This window comes from Vespa mandarinia, chromosome 5 (genome assembly GCF_050613455.1).
Source record: "Vespa mandarinia isolate Hongniang chromosome 5, ASM5061345v1, whole genome shotgun sequence".
Taxonomy (NCBI): domain Eukaryota; kingdom Metazoa; phylum Arthropoda; class Insecta; order Hymenoptera; family Vespidae; genus Vespa; species Vespa mandarinia.
Genome location: NC_140814.1, coordinates 993904 through 1015000, shown reverse-complemented (window position 1 = coordinate 1015000; position 21097 = coordinate 993904). Strand labels below are relative to the sequence as shown.

Below are 21097 nucleotides of genomic sequence, written 5' to 3'. Positions count from 1 at the left end.
TAATGAATACGTAATCAATTGTTATAATCGTGTACCAATAATTACGATAAATAAATAAAAAATGAAAAAAGGAAAATTAATAATTAAATAACATTACTTGTTCCTTAATATTATGTCAAGATCCCTATCGATCCTTTTAATCTTTCATAAATACGAAAGAATTCTATACAATTTCTTTCTATCGTATTTGTTTAAAATATTAAGAGAACGTTGTAAAGCGTTGTACAAACACGTACTACTTACATACATCGTGTCTTTACTCGATTTGGTATCGTTAGAGCTCTTTTCTTTTTTCGTCATCCGAGAACACATCTATCGACATTAAAGGTGCGAGAAGAAAAAGAAGACGAGAAGAGAAGAGAAGAGAAGAGAAGAGAAGAGAAAAAAAGAGTGGAGAAGAGAAGAGAAGAGAAGAGAAGAGAAGAGAAGAGAAGAGAAGAGAAGAGAAGAGAAGAGAAGAGAAGAGAAGAGAAGAGAAGAGAAGAGAAAAGAAAAGAAAAAGAGAAAATAGAAGAAGAGAAGAGAAGAAAAGAGAAGAAGAAGTGGAAAAAAAGAAAAAGAAAAAGAGAGGACAGAAAGGTAGACGTGCATACCGTTCTCTTCTAATGCACTTCGACTTGCGTTTACAAGCATGCACACAGCCTCCTCATGGATCGGTGTCGCGCGATCGATGCGGGCCACGTGGGCGACTTGTTAAGTGCACCGTCGAATCGAGCTCGCCGAGTACGGTCTCTCTACGCACCACCCATACACGAGTATGCACTTTGATTTAATGCTCTATGTTGCACCAAGATATCGCCTAGTCTTACAGAGGATAGTAAATAAGAAAGCTATTTCCACGATCCAATAACGTTTCCATGCATCTACGACGATCTAAGCTCGCGACATAAGCAACCAAGGTCGTTCAAAAGAAATTTCTATTTTATTTTATTTTATTTTACTTCATTTTTCATGAAAATAAGTTTGATAAAAATACAAAAAAAAAAGAAAACTTGAAAAAATAAAAAGAAAAATGAAAATAAACGAAATAAAAATAATCTGTTATATCTTTATTTGTTACATAATCAAACTGATGCATTACAGACAAATAAACTTCTATTTTTGTTTTTACTTTTTTTACAGTTTGCATCATGTAAAAAATCTCATGTTGTTTATCTCCGATATAGATACGTCTGTTATTTATAACAAACACGATAAATCAAGCTACTTATCAACGATATATTGAAACTGAGAAAGTAATAGAATTTTCTAAAAAGAATGTTCTATCTCATTAACAGTATTACAATAATTATAATAAACATTTAATGTCTATCTAGATACATATACATATTTGTATATTAGACAGATTACGTGTTATTTTATAATATATGTGAAGATACCGTCTTGGTCATTTCAGTTTCAATTTCCGGGATATCCTCGCGGACACCTCGGTGTGTGAGGACCCACGTGACTACTCGCGCAAGTAAGGATTACTCAGCCTCAGAGGCTGTTTTGAAATAGAACGCTTAGTCAGACGTCAGGAGGAAGCGAAAGACGAATAAGAGAGTGAAAAAGAGAAAGATAGATAGATAGACAGATAGATAGATAGATAGATAGATAGAGAGAGAGAGAGAGAGAGAGAGAGAGAAAGAGAGGGTGTTGGTCACCGAAGCGAGAGCTAAACCGAAGGCAAGCTTCGCTTTGTTAAAAGCCGCCTCTTAAAGCGTTTGCGCGAGTAACGACTTCGCGAAAACTCGCCCACCTTTCTTCAACTATATCTGTGTGTGCAAATGTGTATGTGTGTATGTGTGAGTATGCGTACGTAAGCATGCTATAATAGGTCGTACGCCCTCGGTCTCCTCTCGGAGAGGTCGCGTAACGCGCTGGACCACGAGAGAACGAGCACGTGCCACGACGAAGTGCATCGAGTGTGCGGGAGACTGAGAGCACGAGAAAGGCTCTTGTAAAAAGAAAAAAGAGGAGAAGAAGGAGAAGGAGGTGGAAGAGAGACGAGGGATGGGGACGAGGATAAGGGCGAGAGACTGCTTTAAGATCGCGGATCTTAAAAAGGAGCGCACCTGGATCGCACGAGATCCTTATTTGCCTTCGTGCAAAGAGTTCGTATCTCTCTCTTTTTCTCTGCATCTCTCTTTTTTTCTCTGCCTCTCTCTCTCTCTCTCTCTCTCTCTCTCTCTCTCTCTATCTATCTTTCTCTTTCTCTCTTTCTCTTTTTCTCTTTTTCTTTATCTCTCGTTAATAAATTTTTCAAATAGCACATAAATCTAACTACGTTTAGAAAAGGAATTACAAACAATGGATTGTAAGAGTTGAAGGATAAAGTGTATACATTTAAATGTTTGTATATGAATATAAGGTATGTAGTTTGATATTTACTCATGCAAATTAATTAGAACGGAAGCGATTAGAAAGTTTATTTTTTTTATATTATTTATATCATTTAAAAGTTTTTCTTATTATAATATATATATTATTAATATATATATATATATATATATATATATATATATATATATCATAGTATATGTCATATATAGTATTATTATCATCGATAGTATAATAAATGCGTAATTATTTATGATTTTGTCCGAATAATATTTTTATAGAGTGAGAGAGAGAATTTATGTATATAATCATTATTATCATATGCAGAAAATGTTATAATATAATATAAGAAAAGTGTGCTCAGTTTTCTTTAAACTGAGAAGCCCTTCAACAATAGCAGAGTGGCGCAGTGGAAGCGTGCTGGGCCCATAACCCAGAGGTCCGTGGATCGAAACCACGCTCTGCTACAATATGTTTTTTCTTTTTTTTTTTTTTTTTTTAGGAGAAAACGAAGCATACTGAATGCAGTTGTATCCCGTAGTTTAATTTTAACGATCGTAAAGACGCATTACGATTTATGTTTCTCTTTCTTGTTCGTAAAGGAAACAAGACTGCGTTCCATTCGTTCGAAGTCATCCTTTCGAAAACGACCAAGGGTTTTTAAGTCGCGGAAGTGTAATTTGCAATACAAGAAACGAGGAACAGGCGGACCACCCTAAAGTCCCGTAAGAGTACCGAATGAGATACGGTCGTATTCGTGGGCAACGACACGCATGCTGCGATGGATGCCGCCATTCCTTCGTCATTGTCCTCGAAGAAGGAGACGAGACAACGGGTTCGGAAGTTCACCGGAGTTCACGAGCATAAATTCATGGATGGGTGTCGCGGCCTCCTCTCCGAGAGGAGCGCCGCTTTAATATACGTCGAAAAAGAGTTCGAGTGGCGAGAAATGTAAGAGCTCTTTACACACGCACACATACACACATACACACACACGCACGTACGCAGGCACCTATACACGCATAAATTTGTTATCGAGTCTTTGTAATAAATTCACCAGAAATTATTTCCGACTTTTGTGTACCGTAAAAAGATTTTTGCCTTTTTTATTCGTATAATGAAAGTGATTTAAAAAATATTTACCAGATATATAAAATATTAATATTATATTAAGTTTATATTTTGTAATAGTTAAACAGGATAAAGTGGATTGTAAAGAAGTAATCATTTGTTTCTTTCTTTTTCTTTTTTTACATGTAATTTATATATGTTTCTAATTGTACATTTCTGTTTAATTGTATTATATTATTATAATGTAAATAGATCTAATAAATAAAATAAATAAACATTTTTCTATGTTTTCTATTATTATAGAAAGAATTGAAAATTATGAATGTGATCTAATTTATATATTTTTCTTTAATTGTATTATATTATTATAATGTAGTTATTAATGTAATAACGTTATTAATGTAATAACGATCTAATAAACAAAATAAATAATCAGATTTTTTCTACATATTCTATTATCATTGAATGAATTGAAAATTATGAATGTGATCTAATTCGTATATTTCTTTTTAATTGTATTATATTATTTTAATGTAAATCGATTTAATAAACAAAATAAATAATCAGATTTTTTCTACGTTTTTTATTAACCATAAAATGAAATTTCAAACTTTTTCTACATTTTCTATTAATTATTAAACGAATAGAAAATCATGAATGTGATCTAATTTATATATTTCATTTTTAATTGTATTACATTTTCATAATGTTCAAATATACGAAATAAGTAATCGGACTTTCAACTTATGCTACTTTCATATTTCTTGAAGAAAGATTCTTTATGAAGGATAACGATTCAAAGGCACAACCCTAAGGTCAACATTACTTAATACGGACACGTCGTATTCGAGTTTGGTCGTTCGTCAGTTCGAACGCAAGTTTCGCCTTCGAAAGAACGGATCCGTTCGGGTCGCGCGTCGCGTGGCTCGTTGTTACCGTTAAAGAGACTCGCACGCGTTTGCTTGCTTTCATCATATGACGAGTTAAAAAAAAAGAATAAAAAAATGTAGAATCTTGAAGTTTTAAATAGATTGGCATTAAAAATTAACGAAATGATCAAATCATATTCGTAAAAAAGAAAATAGAAAAATCACATCCACATGTTTCTTTGAACGAAGTATCTTCACTTTTAATAATTTACATAGATATTTCTAATAATAATCACAAAAAATATACTCAAGGGACAAGATATTTGTTTTATTTTTTAGATTTGTGGACGTTCCATTTTGCTAAAATCTCATCGATTCCTTCGTTTTTTTCCTTTTTCGATACTATCTGTATCATCGGTCGATCTTCCGGTCGAATTTTAGAGACCAAAGGTATCTTCTTTTATAAAAAAAAAACAAATGAAAAACAAAAAAAAATATGATGTATGATAAGTCGAACATAGAACAAATATGTAGATATATGTTATCAAAAAATGAAGTAGACGTTAAATGATCGTAAATGAATTATTTTAATTAATCACTTTTTCTTTAACAATGATAAACATTTTTATAACATTTCATTGCGATATATTATTTAAAAAAAAAACTAAAAAGAACGAATGAAAAGAAAAAGTCGATGTTACATGAAAAGTTGATAGAAATTAATTTCCTTAAAGTGATCAAAGTAAAATTTCTACGTGATGAAATTTTATTTATGATTTATTAATATCAATAAATATTAATAAATAAATTTTAATAAAAATCGATATGGGGCTTTACCAGAAGAGTTTTTATTGGTTCAGAAATTTTCGATGGAATCTCGTACGGTATCGAATCGGTAGATGAACGGTCTGTGGATAACTGTCTCTTGCTCGTAGAAATTTGAGAATATCGGGAAGCTACGGTATCGCGTATTTCTCCGGAGTATCCGTGTCTCTTGTCCACCGCAATGAACAGCAGCCTCTGTAGTAACGTGCCTGAATACACGCGTTAAATGCATTTTCTTTGTTTTTATTTCATTCGTATACATATACATATGTATATAAATATATACAGAGTGTCCCAACGAAAAGTATCCGACAAGATTATTACAACATTTAATGATTTTTTCGAAAAACATCGAAACGGCTCAATTTTTTTTTCAATGAAGACAAGTCCATGAATTAATTCACCCAGTTTAGGGATAATAACTTGCACAAAAATCTTTTAGAAATAGAAAAATAATTAAACTCGAAATTTAAAATAATAGTACTATTGTAAATAAAATTAAAAGCTCTTTCAAATGATATACCATTTGATTCCTGTTATCGTTTAACGTTTCTGAGGGTATTGTCAGATTCTTTACGAGATTAGCTCAAAGGGAGTGAATTTATGATAAGGATCTGTCCTCCTCGAAAATAAAATTGACCTGTTCCGGCGTTTTTCGAAAAAATCACTAAATCTCATCTGATAATCCTAGTGGATACTTTTCTTTGTGACACTTTATATATATAGTATGTGTGTATAGTGGTGATTTAAAAGGCCGTCTTAATGCACTGAAGCGTTAAAATACGGAAGAGATTACTCACATCTCGCGATATCGACAGGAAATTTTCCATTCATCCTTATCGATTGAGAAAAAAAAAGTTTCAGATGAAGTATCTTTTCGACTTATAAATTTAGGTTAAACGTGGGATTTACTTGATGATAAACATGATAAGAGAAGTCAGAGGATTTTCGCAGCTTTTTGTTTTACATTTTAACGATCTTCGTTTTTATAACATGTAAATTAACTTTGAAATCATATACCGTGTGAATCAATTTAGATTAAAATGTTGAATTTGAAAGTAATATAGATATATTTCTATTAATATTTCTATTTATAAAAGTGGCATAAATTATACACACATACATACATACACACACACACATATAAGTTCTTTATAATGTAAACCGATATGACATTAATTAACTAAGAATCCAAATTTTATATATTTTTTATTTAAGTTACATTTTTAAAGACTTGCCATCTAAAACAAATCGATTTATTTCAATAATCCTACATAATATTTAAATATATGATATTACATCATCGATATATTTGAATTGCGTTAAAGAATATGTACTTTCTATAATATATCGACTTTCTTATTTTATATGCAATAATCTTGCAATTGACAAGTAAAACGCATTCCCGATACGCCGTTTTCCGAGTTTATACGCGATGCAATCGATTTACTCGAGACATCGTTTCGTAAAGATCTATTCATGGAAATTTATCCATGACTGTCGGATAAATATTACATAAATCCCAGCCCGCGTTCATTCGTGTTGAGTTACGCAAGTATTTGATTCTCTCGCGATTTTTTCCCCTTCCAGATTACCTCTAGAGAATATATATATGTATGTAGGTATATACGTACATAAATACATACATATGAAGTTGGAGCGCCTTCTTCGTGGCATTTCGGTTCGTTCCTGGATTAATACGATAGGGTTGCATAAGACGCATTTCGATAAAAAATGAGCATAATTTACGATAGAAAAGAAATGACGAATTATCGATTTACTTTAACGAAGAAGTTAATATTCTTTTTATTAATTTCAACGATATACAATAAATTATAGAAAGATGATTAAAGAAAAATTAAAAAATCGTATATTTTCGACTTAGATCATTTTCATAATCATCGAAGCGAATCTTAAAATTCTATAAAAAACTGTATGAATGAAAAGGAAAAGAAATATGTAATAAATAAATCTAAATTAGTTATAACGAAAGAAAGAGAGAGAGAGAGAGAGAGAAAGAGAAAATAATGCAACCACAAATGATAAAGTCCCACCTCTTCCGTGAACAGCATCACCTTTCTCTTCTCTTCTTTCTCTCTTTCTTTCTTTCTCTCTTTATTCTATATATATATATATATATATATATGTGTGTGTGTGTATGTGTGTGTGTGTGTAAATATATCTCGAGTATCTCTTCAAATTACCTACCACGTGGTCGCGCGAAACTCAAACATTTTATTTGTCTGGACGGTATAGAGGCGTCAACTAATATCCACAAAGGGAGATAGAGTTAGATGGAAATAAGCATCAGAGAAAGAGATTTGCGGTTGATCGGCAACCGAAGACGTTCCGTGATACTGAACAGCCTCTGGCTTCCTGTTGCAAGGTTACTCGTGGCACGACCATGATTTCTGATCATCTATTTTCTCTTCTCTTCTCGATCCCTCGGAATCCATTTCATACGCGGAAGAACGGTTCGATGAAACGGTTAAGCGACCGTTAGAGGTATAAGTTTACTTTGCGCGTGCCTGCTCTGCCACTGATCCGACCAGGAGGACGAGTTACTTCAAAAGAAATTTTGCGGAAAAATAGAAAGAAAGAAAAAAAACAGACAGAGAAAAAGAGAGAGAGAGAGAGAGAGAGAGAGAGAGAGACAGTGAAAGAAAGAGATAAGTATCTGATCTATAAGCTCGTTTAATTCTTACCATCGATGATGTACGTTAATGAACTAAAAAGAAAAAGAGATAGATAGATAGATAAATAGATAGATAGAAAGAGAAAGAAAGAGAGGGAGAAGCTGGACGTTACATATAACGATGGCTAGCATATAAATTTAGCGCAAAGACGAGCCGAGATGCGAAATCCCAGGCGAATAATCCAAACGTGATGAATGCCGCCTGGCTTTACTTTGGAACTGGTCCACGACTCGCACTCGGTTCCGAATCCGTTCTCGTTCCTTCTCTCTCTTTCTCTCTCTCTTTCTCTCCCTTTCTATCTATCTATCTATCTATCTATCTGTCTCTGTCTCTGTCTCTCTTTCTCTTCAGTGCCGATACGCAACGTCGAATTCACCAAGAACGAAACTCTCTAATGCGTGTCTCTAACTCTAACGTCGTGGCTAAAGAAGTTATCGAGAGAAGAGCCACTCGTCGTCGGCGATAATAAATCATAAGACGGTGTATTTAAGAAAGGACTATACTTTGCTATTAAAGGATAGCCAGAATAAGAGAAACGCGTTTGTTGAACGTCGTCAACGTCGTCGTCGCCGTCGTCGTCGTCGTTGAATTTGATGCGATGAAAAAGTTGCGTTTAATACGCTCGTCTTAACGGTCAAGCATTATGACCGTTAGAAGACAAGATCGTGAAGAGACGAAGTTTGCTTGATCTCTCTTTCTCCCTTTTCTTTCTATCGAGAAGACGACGACGACGTTATTGTCGAGCGAATAAGAACGAAGCGGAATGCGAACGCAGCTTTTTTCACATACATTTAACTCTTCCTCGTCGAGCGTGTCATTTCGGTGATTAGAACTTCTACGAAGGACGCAGACCGACCTGGGAATATCCACTTAGGTCATCCTCGATTTACGAGGTCGATTTCTGTAATGAGAGAAAATGATCGACGTTCCTTTGAGACACTTCCATGTGTACAGGTAAATACATATCCTATCCGTTGATTAGTCGTTAAGGTTAATTAATTTAATGGTAATCTATTTAGCGTTTTTCTTTCTTTTTTCTTTCTTTTTTATTATTATTACTTTCATTATTATTATTATTTTTAATTATATGTATGTATGTAATTTGATGTATGTATTTGATTGATGGTATATCTCGTTAATGCAAATATGCAAATTTTTAAATATACTCGCGTTCTACAAAATGATACTGATCGCTTGAACTATCTATAACGTCACGTAACTTTGAAATTGCATATCTTGAATTTTATTTCATTTATTTCTTTCTTTTTTGATCATAAAATTAATTCTCTTAATTCATATCGAAAATTAAATACAAGTTGTACCTATTGAGTACATCGTAATACTAATTTTATTTTTTAGTAATGAAAAAAAAAAAAGAAAAGATAATAGAGTAAAAAGTAAAATTAGATCACATAGGGTTAAATTAATTTTATGCGCATAATTTAGACATACTATAAAATGTTAGAGTCGTTATGGTTAGTCGAATTCAAATAGAATTTAGGAGGAAAGCGTGGAAAGGATAATGGAAGAAAAAAATGTAAATCGTTTACGGGAGATGGCCAGGGAGAGAAGAATCGTCGGCGGTCCATAAATTTCAGAATGCTTTTACGCGTGCATGCATTGTTCGCGTGCATTGAAGCGCGCCCCTTCTTGTAGAATAATTACGGCGCGAACATCGTGGCAAACGATATTGGATAGGCGTGTCACGAACACGAACGTTACCCTAGAATGAATAAAACCGAGTACAAAGTCTTATATCGAGTATGTAAACACATACACAATCGAAATTTAATTCGAAATGAACTTGCAATTGTATAATAAATTTCGAACATTCTTTAGTTTTCCTTTTCTTTTCTTTTTAATTTTCTACGATGCTATATCTGGGATTTAATTATGAACGGTTGGAAGAAAATAAAAAAAATAAAAAATAAAAACAAATAAAAAATTAGAAACAAAAAAGATATCCCTTAAAATCATTTTTCGTTAAGAACACTTCTCCCAAACTATATCATGATAAAATAATATTGAAACTAATTTTAATTTTAATCAAATTAAGTATAACGTATATTTCAATAAAAATCTTTAACAAATATATTTATGTTAGTTCGTTCGTGATATACCATTCTTGCAAAGAAGAAAAAAAAACAGAAAGAAAGAAATATTATACATGAAATTATTTCAATAAAACAAATACCTAAACATAACGTTAATTCTGTATAAAGTTTTAAAATAATTTAAATACCGAATAACGTGAAAGGATTAGTAGATTCGTAGAGCAAATTTCGTACTCTCTTCTTAACGGAATGATAAAAGAGAAAGGACGCACCACTCGCGCTATCGAATTAATTAACTCGTGCGTTATCTGTTGGAATCGAGTCGTCGGTCGGTCCGCTCAAAGAAGACATTATGCAATCGAACACGTTTGGTGTCTCTACCAAGAGAAGATACATGGCTCTCCAGCGAGTTATAAGCGTCTTCGGACTCGGCTCGGCAAAGGGCTGCCCGAAATAACGATCGTCCTCCGCGACATTGCATAACGGCCGACAAGTACGCAGGAAAAATCGAGCATCGTAAGTGAGATCGGTGGCGCCAAGATTCCTCAGCGCAGAGTACTTCTTCTATTTTCTATGAGGAGAGATTTGCTTGGATTTCTCCTTCTCTAAAGTTTTCGTCTTCTGAGGATTCATCGAACAACGGATCAACCAAAGATGACGTTGGAGTAATACATATTCTAATTTATCATGATGATTTTCTCTCTCTTTTTCTTTTTCTCTCTTTCTCTCTCTTTCTTTCTCTGTCTCTCTTTCTCTCTCTTTCTCTCTTTCTCTCTCTCTGTCTTTCTGTCTTTTTCTTTATCAATCTTTTAAATTCGATGATCGAACGGAGAATCGATATTTTTAGTTATACAAGCAAACTAAGCGAAATTTTCGACATTGGACGCTATTAGGGTTAATTTGTACCACAGCGGATGGGACACAAATTACCGTGGATCGTGACGATATTTCTTTCCTCTCAACGAGAGGGCGAGAAAGAGTGAGTGAGTGAGTGAGTGAAAAAGAGAAAGACAGAGAGAGAAAGACAGAGAGAGAGAGAGAGAGAGAGAAAGAGAGAGAGAGAGAGAGAGAGAGAGAGTCGCTATTTGGAGTCGGCCGATGCATCGTAGCACGAAGCGTCCACGAGAATCGGTCGCCATAGGTCCGCCGGTTATTTGGGGACAGAGAGAGGCACTATCACGAATATAAACATCCGACGACCGCGATCCTTATGGTGGTACGAACTTAGAGAGACAACCGTTTGGTTGCCAAGAATCTCGCGTCCCTGCAGCATCCGCCTTGGTTTGTGCCAAGTGAGTAAGAGAGAAAGAGAGAGAAAGAGAGAGAGAGAGAGAGAGAGAGAGAGAGAGAGAGAGAGAAAGAGATAGAGAGAAACTATCTTAGTCTCTCTGTCTCTCTCTCTTTCTTTCTTTCTCAGGGACGAGCCTCTTGGCGTCGGTGTACGACGGTCTGGTAATCATTTTTCTCCGCGCACCTGGACCACGCTTACCTCCTGATGGGAGTGATTCGCCACCACGATGAAAACATGGACCAAGAGATTAGCAGACCACAGTTAGGTGTAATACCAACGTTGAAATCTGCAATGCAGCCGATGATCCGATGGATTCACGAGGAGTTACTTAAGCTTTATTTTCTGCAGAGCAGTGCAATGATGGAATGATGTTATGCATCAACGTGATATACGAATTTGTCGTAATTCGTATCGCTTAGGATAGAACGTCAGAGAAGAGTCCCGGCTATTTTCGTTAGTTCTCGTCGTTTTAATCTTTATGCTTATAAATCGATTCTTCGGTGGAGACAATGTATTTACCTGAATTTTAGTTTTTTTTTTTTGGCTCTGTCAAGGAAAAATTTTTGTACGATTGCTTATGACAATCGATATCTTTTTATTCTCTTCAATTCTCTTTCAAAATATCACGATATCTCTCACGACACGATACGTCCGAATTACTAAATATATTTTATTTGGTTAATCTATATTTAAGATGCTTTCTAATACTAGATCGTAAGAAGAGATAGCTTTTGAATCTATCATTACTGAATAATCCAAGTTCCAGTCTATTTCATTTTGAATGTTCAAGTGTCTAGGTTCAAAAAAAAATTTGATCTTTTTAAGGACAAAGTAAATCGATTTCTTTTTTCTCTAATCTAAGAGAATATCTTTTTAGAAATCTACTTTATGAATCCGATTTACATAATTAGAACTACTTCTATTATATATCTACTATTTTTCCTCTCGAATCGTTCAATACTTGCGCACTCTCCGTACGATTTCTACTCCTCCGTCTTCCTCTATGTCGCGAGGTATCGATTACAGTACCTACTTCCTTCTCTCTTTCTCTTTCTTTCTCTCATTCTGTCTTTCTCTCTCTTTCTCTTTTTCATACTCATATCTCCTCTTCTCTGTCTCTAGTTGAAAGGATTTATCGTTATGAAGAGATAGTAGATAGGAACTGGTGTGTTGTTATATGCATATACATATATGTATAAGTACAACGAAAAGCCGATGGCGATCTTAGGAAAGGAAATAAATTTTCAAGACGGTCAAGAATAGAGTCGTTATACTCTCGAATTCTGATCGTATTACGAACACGCGATTGGTACACGATTGATTCAGCAATCACGAGTTATGCATGAGTCTTTACTGTTTCTTACGTTTCAATTTACGATGAAAATTTATTGCTTTTGAGTTTTGTGATTGCCACGATTAAGTAGTACAATTGCAAACTGATAATTGTACATGGATGATCTTTTTTGAAGTGTAATAATTAAACTAATATTTAATCGATTAACGATTACCAACCGTCTTTGGTTACTTCGAACGAAATCACACGCTTGCAATCGTGTTCATCTAACTGTGGGAAGGGTTACGAGATTTTTCAAAGCGACGTTAGAGTACAAGGGTCGAATCGTTCAACGGTAATTATTCCGACGTGCCGTTCAATTTGTGAGATAATCATTCCAAGGGTATCCTTTAAAAGGTAAGACAGTCGAGAGTTCGCACGCGAGTTTTCGACGAAGTCTTTCGCTGTACTTCAATTTCGAACCTACAAGATCGATCTCGATCAATGTAAAAGAAAAAAAAATCAATCTAAAGGAAAAATAAGAGTAGATCACTTTACTAATTATAAATTACTAATTTTCATAAAAATTTTTATAACTTTTTAAATCGTATAAAAATCTACATATCTCATAAATACCATATTTTATTCCTGTAAAAAACCAATATCAAAATGGCGTAATCAGGTATGAAAGAATTTTCATTAAAAAAAGAAATCTTTTTTCTACAAAAAAATTCACAATTCTTGATACCCCATTATAGAATCTTCCATTAAAAATTGTTCTTTCTAAATTCTACATATAAAAAAAAAAAAAAAATAAATCATATTTCATTCAAAGAAACTAATTTAAATCAAAATATTATCACAAAATTTCATCAATCGTATCACGAGTTCGTCGATGTTTCCTTGTTAGCAGAAAGAGAAAAGCATCTATTTTTAGAGAACAAAACGATGCAAGAAAAAATAGTATATGTCTCTTTGCGATACCTGACCGATATCGAAGAAAAAAAGAGGTCCGATATCGAGCACGAGATTAAGAGAAGCTTGCGATGGGATGTTAGAAGATGGATGCTCGTCGTACGGGGAATATAAATAGGGCCAGAAGAAGCTTGAAGGTAGAATGTGGTCTAATAAATCAAAAGTCAGTGTATTTCTCTATCGGTATAAAAGCAAGCAACCAAGCAAGCAAGCAAGCAAGCAAGCAAACAAGTAAGCGATCGTGCAAGCTGTATCTACGTTATACGGTAGTACTATGTATGTATAAGACAGTAGATATAGCATATATATATATATGTATCTATATATACATATCATATTTATATAATATGTATATAGTATATATGTATATTCAAATACATCCGTGCATCTTTACTCTCCAATAGTTATCTCCAGAAGCTGTCCTGGAGTCAATTCGCGATAGAAAAGCGAGTCAGACAGATTGCTCGGCGACGCATCGTTAACTTGACCAGTGAAACATTAGAACGTTATTGCTAAGACTTTATCTCCTTGTCGTAAGAGAAGGGGTTGAGAATAAGATGGGGAGATTCGATCGAACCAACTACCACTTCTAATGGACTTGCTTGTCGATAGAAACTGAACAAGAAGCAGAAGATTATATACTGTATAATGTTCGATATACTGTAAAATGATCGATCCTATCGATCTTTTAATATAATCACTAAATATGTGTTATAAATCTTTTTTATACCACGGGAAAATAACCGAAATTAATCAAAAGGAAAAAAGAAGATATATTACATAAATGGCGAGAAGTTAAAAAAGTTAAAGATAAGCTTATGCGCGTATTTTCTAATCGATCTGATAAATATATTATAATTATTGGCGATTTATTTATATTACCACAGGTAGTTATTCTCAATATTATCGAATAAATTAGTTTTCTGCTATGATCATCTTCTAATTTCGAAAACGAATGTAAAAATGTCTTTATTGGAAACAAGAACAGTAAAAAAGAAAGAGAGAGGATAGAGAGAGAGAGAGAAAGAGAAAGAGAGAGAGAGAGAGAATGACGTAAGAGACATGTAAAAGCGTTTCGTAAGATGGTAACATATTCAGGTGAGCAAGTAAAAGAACGCTTATTCACCTTTTGCAAATTTGTGTGAGTTGGAGACCGTGTAAGCATGTAAACGTGTACGATTTAAGGTAGTTCATCACTTTTTGCTTGAAACATGTGTGACTTCAGCGACAGGTATGGATAAAATATTAACTACAAGTGTAAGTGAGGAATACTATTTCCGCTATACGTTCTATCCTATTAGTTTATAAGCCTGTATTATAGGTTATACCCCTCTCGCATCTAAGATAACCATAGGGTTTGTGTGAGTTAGAATAAATAGTGTTAGCAGGGTGTATTATAATTCATATTTTTTATTCTTTTACATTTATATTCTTCTTTAATGGTGGCGTACCTGTCACAATAATCCGTGATAGATACGATACAGTGCCGGAACGCATTTATTTTACGATACAAGTATAATAAAGGATAATATAAAAAAGGATAATATATATATATATATATATATATATATATATAATAAAGGATATATATAATATATATGTGTGTATTTCTTTTCTTATTTCTTCTTGTCATTATGATTATTATTATATTATTATATTATATATTATTACTATTACTGTAGTAATAGTAATAATAGTAAGAACTACTCCTATAAGAGAAACTGCATAAAAAGAAAACCGAATTCTATTTCATTTATAATTTAGAAATGAACTATATTTTGATTTTTATGAGAATAATATATAATGTATAAATATATATTCATTAATTATAATTTTTAATTAAATAATCGATAAAATTTTGATTTTAGTCGTGAATTGTTATATAATATATACTTTATATACTTTATATTTTTTCTGTAGAATTTTATTATATCCAATCTATTTATTTGTGGAAATATTATTAGCAATATAAAGTGTTAATACTTTAATGTTTAGTCTAAATAAGATCGAAAAATTTTCGAAAATACATTGAAATACGCAGTCATTAGCACGGTAAGACTTGCGTTATATGATTTACTATAAGATTTCAATATATCGCAAGTAATACCAAACCAGATTTCACCATATAGAAGTTGTAGCTGGTGAAGATCCACGGGCTAACGAAAACTCTACTCTTTTATACTATTACAACTATTACTACTATTATATAAAAATCAAAGCAAAGCAAACAAACGGGGTGATTGTCGTTCTACGTTCTTTCAGATCTCAAACAAAAGTAAATGAGAATAATTGAGTATAAATGATGATAAATGGAAATAAGTAAGAATATATAAGAACAATAAAAAAAATGACAATCTTTTTGTAAGTTTCTCAATGAAATTATTTCAAAATTCTTTTGTATCAAATCTTTTTATTTTTTGAACTATTATCAGATATAAAAAAAGAGTAAGTACTTTGATGTTTAGGTAAAATTAGAATGTAGAGAATTTGGAAATGTTTTGAAATATGCAACCAATTACTCGTTAGTACTCGTGTCTCCTATGATTTTGATATATTGCAAATATTATCGAATCAGGTTTCACCACGTGTAGCCAAGGACCCTTCCTAAGGATTTCTACACGATGTTAAGACAGCAACCTGCTCAAAGGCACATACCCGAGAACTTCACCCAAGAATTCCAGCCGACACTTATAAATAATAATTAATAAGAGTAAATAAAAATAAATAATAAATATATAAGTACGATGCGATAGAAAAATTTTCTATTCATTTTTCTACGAAATTATTTTAGAATTCTTTTATATAAAATCTATTTATCTGTTAAAGTATAATTGTCAATATAAAATGTAAGTAATTTCAATATTTAATTGGAATTAGATTAAAAAGATTTTAGAAAGGTATTAAGATATGTTGGCATTTGCTTATAAAAGATATATTGTTTAAATATTAGTTATTTATGTTTCATGTATTTCGTACATTGTTTTAATGTTAATAAAATAATCTGAATAAAATTAAACATTTTTAAGTATTGAAATTTTAAATTATTTTGAGTTTTTCGCTCGTTAAAACACGTTTGGTAACTGTCAAAGTCAGTCAAAAATCTGTTTGTAAATATTACACGAAGACAATAAGGAGTTAAAATCTAACTTTATTGAAATATTAAATCAAAATTATTTTATATTTAACACGCGTTAAAAACTATGTAATGTTTAAACGAATTTACACTATTGTTTAAACATTAATTTATTGTACTTCGTGTATATAATAATTTATGCATAAGCTATTGTTGAAAAAACACAATTTTTTGATACGATTTTTCTTTCAAAGAAAATAAAGCTTTTTCAAAAGTTTGAAAAAGCCATGTCCTCGCTTGAACCTTTATCTTTAAAATGAAATTTTGCTTAATAAAATCATTTAAGAATTACTCCTGTACTTATTGTTGGCGTAAACTATTATAAAATCAAAGGTGATGAACACTTTTAATCGTGCGCGTAAGAAACTTGCTGGTGCTGCTGTTTTTATTGCTACCATTAAGTAACCTGACACCTTGCGTCGCACTACGAAGCCGAGTGGCATTTAGTAATGAGTCGATCATTAAGGAACCTTATCTTGGGTGGGGGTAATTACGAGATCGCATATGCATTTTGGCATTTAAGTTGTACGCGCGCGTTCACGCGCACCTATCACGTAGCCGACCTCGAGCCACTCCCTTTTAGCACGCGCATTAAAAACACCTTTGGATGCTTTTGAGTCATCGGAATTGTTGATACGCAAATTCGCTGTTGAAATTAGGTATTACATAAATTCAATCGACGTGAATCATCATCTTTGAATATTGTATTATATTTGCGAGACAAAGCGATCGTGGCGTTAAAAGAAAAAAGATAAAAGGATATAATTAAGCTGAAAAATATTCGTGTTTTATTTTATTTTATTTCTTTCCTTTGTTTTTTCTTTTTTTTTTAATTTTATTTCTCCTTTAACTTAATTTAATTTTCTTTCTCATTTATCTTATATTATATTTAGATTATTATTTTTATTTAGTTAAACAAAAAATTAGCCCAAATGATTTAACTCTTTATTTTCTTTTTTTTCTATTACTTCTTTCTTTACAATGGAGAAAATATTAATTAAAATATTATTCGTTTTCAATTGGTCGATTGAAAATATTAACAATTACGAATTATTTCTCTTTCTTTCTTTCCACCAAAGTGCATACCTTTTACTCAGACCAGGAAAAAGGTTATGGCAATTTTCTTTCCTTTATCGTTTCTATGAAATTATCGTTTCTATGAAACCCAACTACTATATATATATATCTTTATCTTTCTCTCTTTCTTGTCGATTTACACATCGATGTTAACTAGCGTTAGTAATAAACTTAGTTTCACCTCGGACAACAAGACCGCTTAGTTATTCCTCAAACAGTATCGTAAAACCGAAAGGTTTTCGCTGCAAAACGATCGAGAACAAGTACCGATTTGAATATGGTAATCGTTATAGCACCAAGAGTCCTTCGGCTTCGTTTTAATCGATCTTGAAAGAGAAAGGAAGAGAGAGATAGAGAGAGAGAGAGAGAGAGAGAGAGAGAGAGAGAAAGGGTTAACGATAAGAACCCTTTAGAGTTTTTTTCATATTTAAAAGAACCATTTTCTAAACGGTTTCTTTTTATGACTTAATGAGAGGAACATAAATCACCTTTATTATTACGATACGATGACGAAGACCGTGAAATAGAATAGTAATTCGTGAAATTCTATATCTAATTGATATTATTTCTAAATGTCAAAGACTATACTTTTCCTTTCGAATGATTTTCTCTTTTATCGGGACGTAATAATATTAATCAGAAAATAAATTTTCGAAGTAAGAAAGAAATAATTATCCAACACTTACTTCCAGAAAGAACAACATAGGTATTCCATCTCTAAAATGGAAAACGCGAAAGAACGACTTTTAGTTAATGGGAAAAATACGATATAGCAAAAGTATATAGGTATCTATTAGCTTAATGAATTCGTATTTTTTTTTATCTCACGAAAAATTATGATAAATTCGAAAAGAGAAATGTAACGTTTAGTTTTCGTACAGAAAATTCATGGAAACTTATAATCAGATGCTCATTTCTTTCTTCTCTTTTGCTTTTTTTTTTTTATTTCACAAATAATTATTAAAATATCAAAAATAAAAATGAAATGTTAAATGTCAGAAATTTATAAGAACTCATAATCAGCTGATCATTTCTTTTTTCTTTTTTTTTTTTACTTCACAAATAATTACGACAATGTAAAGAATAAAAACAAAATGTGTTAATATAGAAATTCATAATGACCCATGATCAGCTGATCAGCAAAAGATTTCACATATGTAAATACATAGATTTTTTTTTCGCGGACAAATAGAACAATAGAAATTCTTGGCAGGGACGATTCTACGACATCTATGGAACGTTCGTTGTGATGAGAGAAGATTCCTTGACATTTCGGATTCTAGAGTGAAAGTACTACACCCACACAAACGTTTATTCGTTCGCGAGCACGCGCGAATTCACCAGGGATAAATTATTGACGAAGTGTTTCCATGATTGAGTAAGTTAATGTGTATAGTGGGAGGCGTAGGTGTAACGATTCATTGACTTTTTTTCCTTCATTTATGTTCTCTTACTTTTCTTTAACGATCCTCTTTCTGTAATGAATATTATATGTGCTTATGTATGTATGTACGTACGCGTGTATCTTAAATAAAGTTGAAAATAATAAGCAAAGTGGTCAGCTAATAACTTTCTTTACGGCAAATCCAGTTATACGATAAGTTTATTTGAATGATCCACGTGTTAGGAAAAAAATACGATATTTTATTCGAGCCATATAGTTCGAAGTCGAGAAAACACGTTCGATGGTTTTCATCGACTCCGAGTTGTTCGAGCGCGACGAATAACTCGACGTACGTTCGTTAAATACAAGCATAATCATGCTGTTTCACAATTATGTCTTGGAATAGGTGAAAATTGAATGAAAAAAGTGAAAAAAGTTATATATAAATTCTATGAAGCATCGAATCATTAAATATATTATATTTTTCTACATAAGTTTATATAAGCGATATTGATAGAAATTTTTCTTAATATAATATTATACAAATAATATAATCTTCGATTTATATAACTTAAATATAAATTAAGAAAATATATCATCATGTATACAAGGATGAATATAGTTTTTAATTGGGATAAAAGAGTTATAATTTAAAAAAGAAAAGAATTAGAGAAAAATTAGAAAAAATTAGAATTAAAAGAAGTTTTATTGTTTTTTAAAAATCAAATAGAATATATTTTGACATATCTACATAATATCTACATAATATTATTAAAATATAATTGATTTTTGTAAACGCAAATTACATTATTATATAACATTATTATGTATTATATAATATTACTATTAAATTGCAATTATTTTATAAAATATTTCATAAAATTAAAGAAGGATAAAGAATCAATTAAAATCTTGTTTCAACTTTCACCCAGCAGATATTTGGATAGAATCCAAAAAGAAATCATTAGGATTAAAAGAGGATCGTTGGCAATTTCATAAAAGATAATTATTAAGACGTCTGTGTGTCGTTTAGGAGACGTCAAGCGGCACGCTGCGTAAGCGTTTCTACTCTCTAATTGTGAACGTAGCAACGATCGGGCTTCTAAGTAAAACAGAAAAAGAGAGAGAGAGAAAGAGAGAGAGAGAGAGAGAAGGAGAGAGGGATATAGAAAGAGATAGCGATAGAGATTATCGTTTTACGGATCGATTCCTTCGACAAGAGTGCATAATTGCGTGTTGGAAATTCATTCGAATGGGAATCGCAGGTGCCGATCGAGTAGATATCTCTAGTTCTTACGAAACTCTTTCTGTTAACCAACGATATTTACATGTTTATATTTAGATTAGTTACGTGTTTTTCTAATATTGCCGATCGAAATGTCTCTGTCCTTCTATTTTTCTTTATCTTTTCTTTTCTTTTCTGTTTTTTTTTCTTTTATTGTTTTTTTCTATTTGTTTTCATACACTGGACAGTAAATTTAATCGGTGTTCCGATCAAGAATACCTATCGATAGAACGTCTTTCATAATATACGTTTTTCTCTAATAACCTTTAAACGTTTTTTACATTTATGTACGAGTGTATGTACGAATTGCATACATTATCTGGTATTTCTTATTTCTTTATTCTAATGCTGTTAACTCGGAATTAATTTATAACGATTTTGATCAGCTCGAAACGAGAAAAGTTATTATTAATGTGAAGAAAAAAAAAATAAAAAAGGAAAAAAAGAAATAAAGAACAAAAAAAAAGAGAGATAGAGAGAGAGAGAGGAAGAGAGGAAAGAGATAAAAAATAGATAAATAACTACGTGGAACACGAGCATTCATATACAAATGAAGAGACGATAGGGATTTAAGGTATGCGATTCCGATGCAACGAGAAATGCATTGCCCGCATAACATATGCGGTTTAAACACAAACGAACACACACACGAACGCACGTATGCACGCGGGTTTACGTGTGTACGTAAAACTTACATATAACTATTTGTATGATTTTCCTAACGACGTTTATCATAACTCTCTCTCTCTCTCTCTCTCTCTCTCTCTCTCTCTCTCTCTTGCTCTTTCTCTCTCTTTTTCCCTCTTTCTCTTTTTCTCTTCCTCTCTCTCTCTTTCTCTCAT

The 21097-nt window shown here is 32.3% G+C and overlaps 1 protein-coding gene and 1 non-coding gene across 2 annotated transcripts; one reads left to right on the top strand and one right to left on the bottom strand.

The window, feature by feature from the left end:
* Positions 1-2717: 2717 nt before the first annotated feature.
* On the top strand, positions 2718-2789 carry TRNAM-CAU (transfer RNA methionine (anticodon CAU)). The gene has a single exon. It is a non-coding gene; the product is annotated as a tRNA-Met (tRNA).
* Positions 2790-4590: 1801 nt separating this feature from the next.
* On the bottom strand, positions 4591-5921 carry LOC146872982 (uncharacterized). Its single transcript, XM_085657438.1, has 3 exons — positions 5888-5921; positions 5100-5296; positions 4591-4719 (listed from the first exon to the last, which is right to left on the bottom strand). Exons 1-3 carry the CDS (start codon positions 5919-5921, stop codon positions 4591-4593), a joined length of 360 nt encoding a protein of 119 aa, XP_085513564.1.
* Between the last annotated feature and the right edge of the window lie 15176 nt (positions 5922-21097).